At 46.6% G+C, this 2,575-nt stretch overlaps 1 protein-coding gene across 1 annotated transcript; it reads right to left on the reverse strand.

Annotated features, from left to right (window-relative positions):
• Window positions 1–602: 602 nt before the first annotated feature.
• Window positions 603–1,298, reverse strand: LOC111782791. The gene is made up of 2 exons (XM_023663590.1): window positions 1,029–1,298; window positions 603–785 (listed from the first exon to the last, which is right to left on the reverse strand). Exons 1-2 carry the CDS (start codon window positions 1,296–1,298, stop codon window positions 603–605), a joined length of 453 nt encoding a protein of 150 aa, XP_023519358.1.
• Window positions 1,299–2,575: the final 1,277 nt, after the last annotated feature.

Genomic DNA, 2,575 nt, shown 5'->3' on the forward strand with positions numbered 1-2,575 from the left:
CGGGCTTGTTTTGCCGTCAATTTTGGTTGATCGAAGAAGTGGCAGATGGCGCTGTTATCCGTCTTCACTATGAACTGTGATCCCAAGAGGTACTGTCTCTAGACGCGTAGGTAATGGACCCCAGCCAACATTTCTTTTTCAGAGACGGTGTATCTCCATTCAGCATCGTTGAGCTTTCGACTTTCATAAGCGATGGGGTGGCCTTCTAAAATAAGGACACCGTCTAGGGCAAGGTCGGAAGCATCTGTCTCTATTTCAAATGGCTTTGTAACATCTACTAACCCGAGGACAGGACCCCTCGTCATGGTTGTCTTCAGATCTTCAAAGGTCATTTGACATTTATTTCACCACGACCAAGGGTGGTATTTCATCAGGAGTTCTGTTAATGGGGCGGCTCGCCGTGAAAACCCTTCGACGAACCGCCTATAGTAGTTTGCCAATCCTAGGAAGGACTGCACATCGGATACGGAAGTAGGGATTTTCCACTATTGGATGGCTTTTATCTTGCCGCTATCCAGGCCGATTTGTCCACAACTGATGATATGTCCAAGGAAGTTGATGCATGTTTATGCGAATGCACATTTTTCTTTCTTGACGTACAACTAATTCTGCCGCAGGTTGTCAAACACCAGCTTCAAGTGTACCTTGTGTTCCTCTAGGGTTGTGCTGTATACAACTATGTCGTCGAGGTATACTACGACGAACTGATCCAAGTATTCGTAGAAAACCTGGTTCATTAACGTGCAAAACGTAGCTGGGGCGTTTGTCAGGTCAAAGGGCATTACCTGGAACTCAAAGGCCCCATATCTTGTTACGCACGTTGTCTTGGACTCGTCCCATTCGGCAATACGTACTTGGTAGTACCCTGATCGTAAGTCCAACTTCGTGAAGTATTTGGCCCAGGGAAGTTGGTCGAACAAGTTGGATATTATCGGCAGTGGGTATTTGTTGCGTACTGTCACCTTGTTCAAGGTTCTATAATCTATGCACAGACGCAACGTCCCATCCTTCTTTTTCTAGAATAGTACGGGGGTTCTGTAAGGAGCTTTTGCCGGGCGAATGAATCCTGCCGTCAACAACTCTTCTAATTGTTTCCTAAATTCGGCTAGCTTAGGGGGAGCCATCCGATACGCGTTCTTCGCTGGGGGTTTAACCCCGGGGAGGAGTTCAATTTCGTGATCAATGCCTCGACGGGGTGGTAATGTTTGTGGTAAGCTCTCTGGTATTATGTCAGCATAACTGTCTAGTACCTCCTTGATCTCGCTTGGAATAGTTTCCTCAGTGGTCACTTCTTCCATCAGTGGTATAGATAAATGTAGGTTCCTCTCGTGTGAGTCCTCTTTTCAGTTGTAAGGCCGAGATCATTCTAAGATTACCTTGTTGCTTGATGCTTGCAGGTATTACTGTGGGGTTGCGGTCGGTGATCACCAAGCATTTCGCCAGTGGCATTGGGATAACTTCGTGTTCTAAGAGGAACTCCATCCCAAGTACCACGTCAAAGTCATCCATGTGAACCACAACAAGGTCCAACTCTCCTGTCCAAGCCCCTAATTTGAAGGGGACTCTTTTGGAAACTCCCACAATAGGCAAGGCCTCGAAGTTGACAGCTTTCATTTTTTCAGGGTTCTTTTCTATGGTGAATCTCAGTCTTCGTGCTTCTTGATCAACAATGAAGTTGTGGGTCGCTCCTGAGTCTATTAAGGTGCTCTTGCTTGGTTGAGAGTTTATTGTCGCATCCACAAACATGAGCCCTTTCTCTATTGTCTCCTTCGGTTTGACCTTCCGTTGGAGGGCTGACAAGAATTTGAGCGCGACCATTCGGGGGTTGTCTTGATCTTCCTTCTTGTCTAGCATAGTCTCGACTCTTGTGTTATTGCTCGCTTGAGTGGACACTTGGAGTGCACTAAGAGAGGCCTGATGAGGACAGCAGGACACTTTGTGGGGGCCTCTACACAACAGGCATTGTAAAGGTGTCGTCAGGTGGTTTCATTGAGGGAAGGTCCTTGAGATGTCCCCGCTTGGTTGTTCTAAGGAGGTCTATCTATCCGTCCACTTGGTCTATCGTTACTTCTGTTTGGCCTATTGGGGCTTCCATTTCGATGACCTGGCGGCTTATATGCTTTGCCCCCAGTGTTTGGGGCTTGTGTTGTTTTTCTTTGGTAACCCGCTTCGTTCCCATAGTCTAGAAGTCTCTTGGCGCTGGCAATTGCTGTAGCTAGGTCTTGGACCTTTTTCTCGTGTACTTTTATTTTGGCCAACGATTGTAACCCATTTATAAAGAAGAACACCTTGTCCTTCTCTGATGTGCCCCTAATATCTACCATCAGGGTCGAGAACTGTCTGACATAGTCCCTTATGCTTCCAGTTTGCTTTAGGGCTATTAGTTTTTCCATTGTTAGATGCTCTACGTTTTCGGGGTGAAATTGGTCCCTCAACTCTCTCTTGAGGTCTTCCCATGAGTCTATGGTGTACAATCCATTTTCGATGTCTTGCACCTTCGTACGCCACCAAAGTTTAGAGTCTTCTACGAGGTACATCGAGGCTACTGTCACCTTTATGTCGTCGGTAAAAGACA

The sequence above is a fragment of the Cucurbita pepo genome, chromosome LG20, assembly GCF_002806865.2.
Source record: "Cucurbita pepo subsp. pepo cultivar mu-cu-16 chromosome LG20, ASM280686v2, whole genome shotgun sequence".
Lineage (NCBI taxonomy): Eukaryota > Viridiplantae > Streptophyta > Magnoliopsida > Cucurbitales > Cucurbitaceae > Cucurbita > Cucurbita pepo.

What these genes read in the sequence shown, in the direction of transcription:
- LOC111782791 (XM_023663590.1), bottom strand. Translation starts at nt 1,298, where the DNA reads ATGGAAGAAGTGACCACTGAGGAAACTATTCCAAGCGAGATCAAGGAG. An exon ending in AAGCTCCTTACAGAACCCCC is followed by an intron (nt 786 to 1,028) that starts GTACTATTCTAG and finishes TTTGAGTTCCAG; the next exon opens with GTAATGCCCTTTGACCTGAC.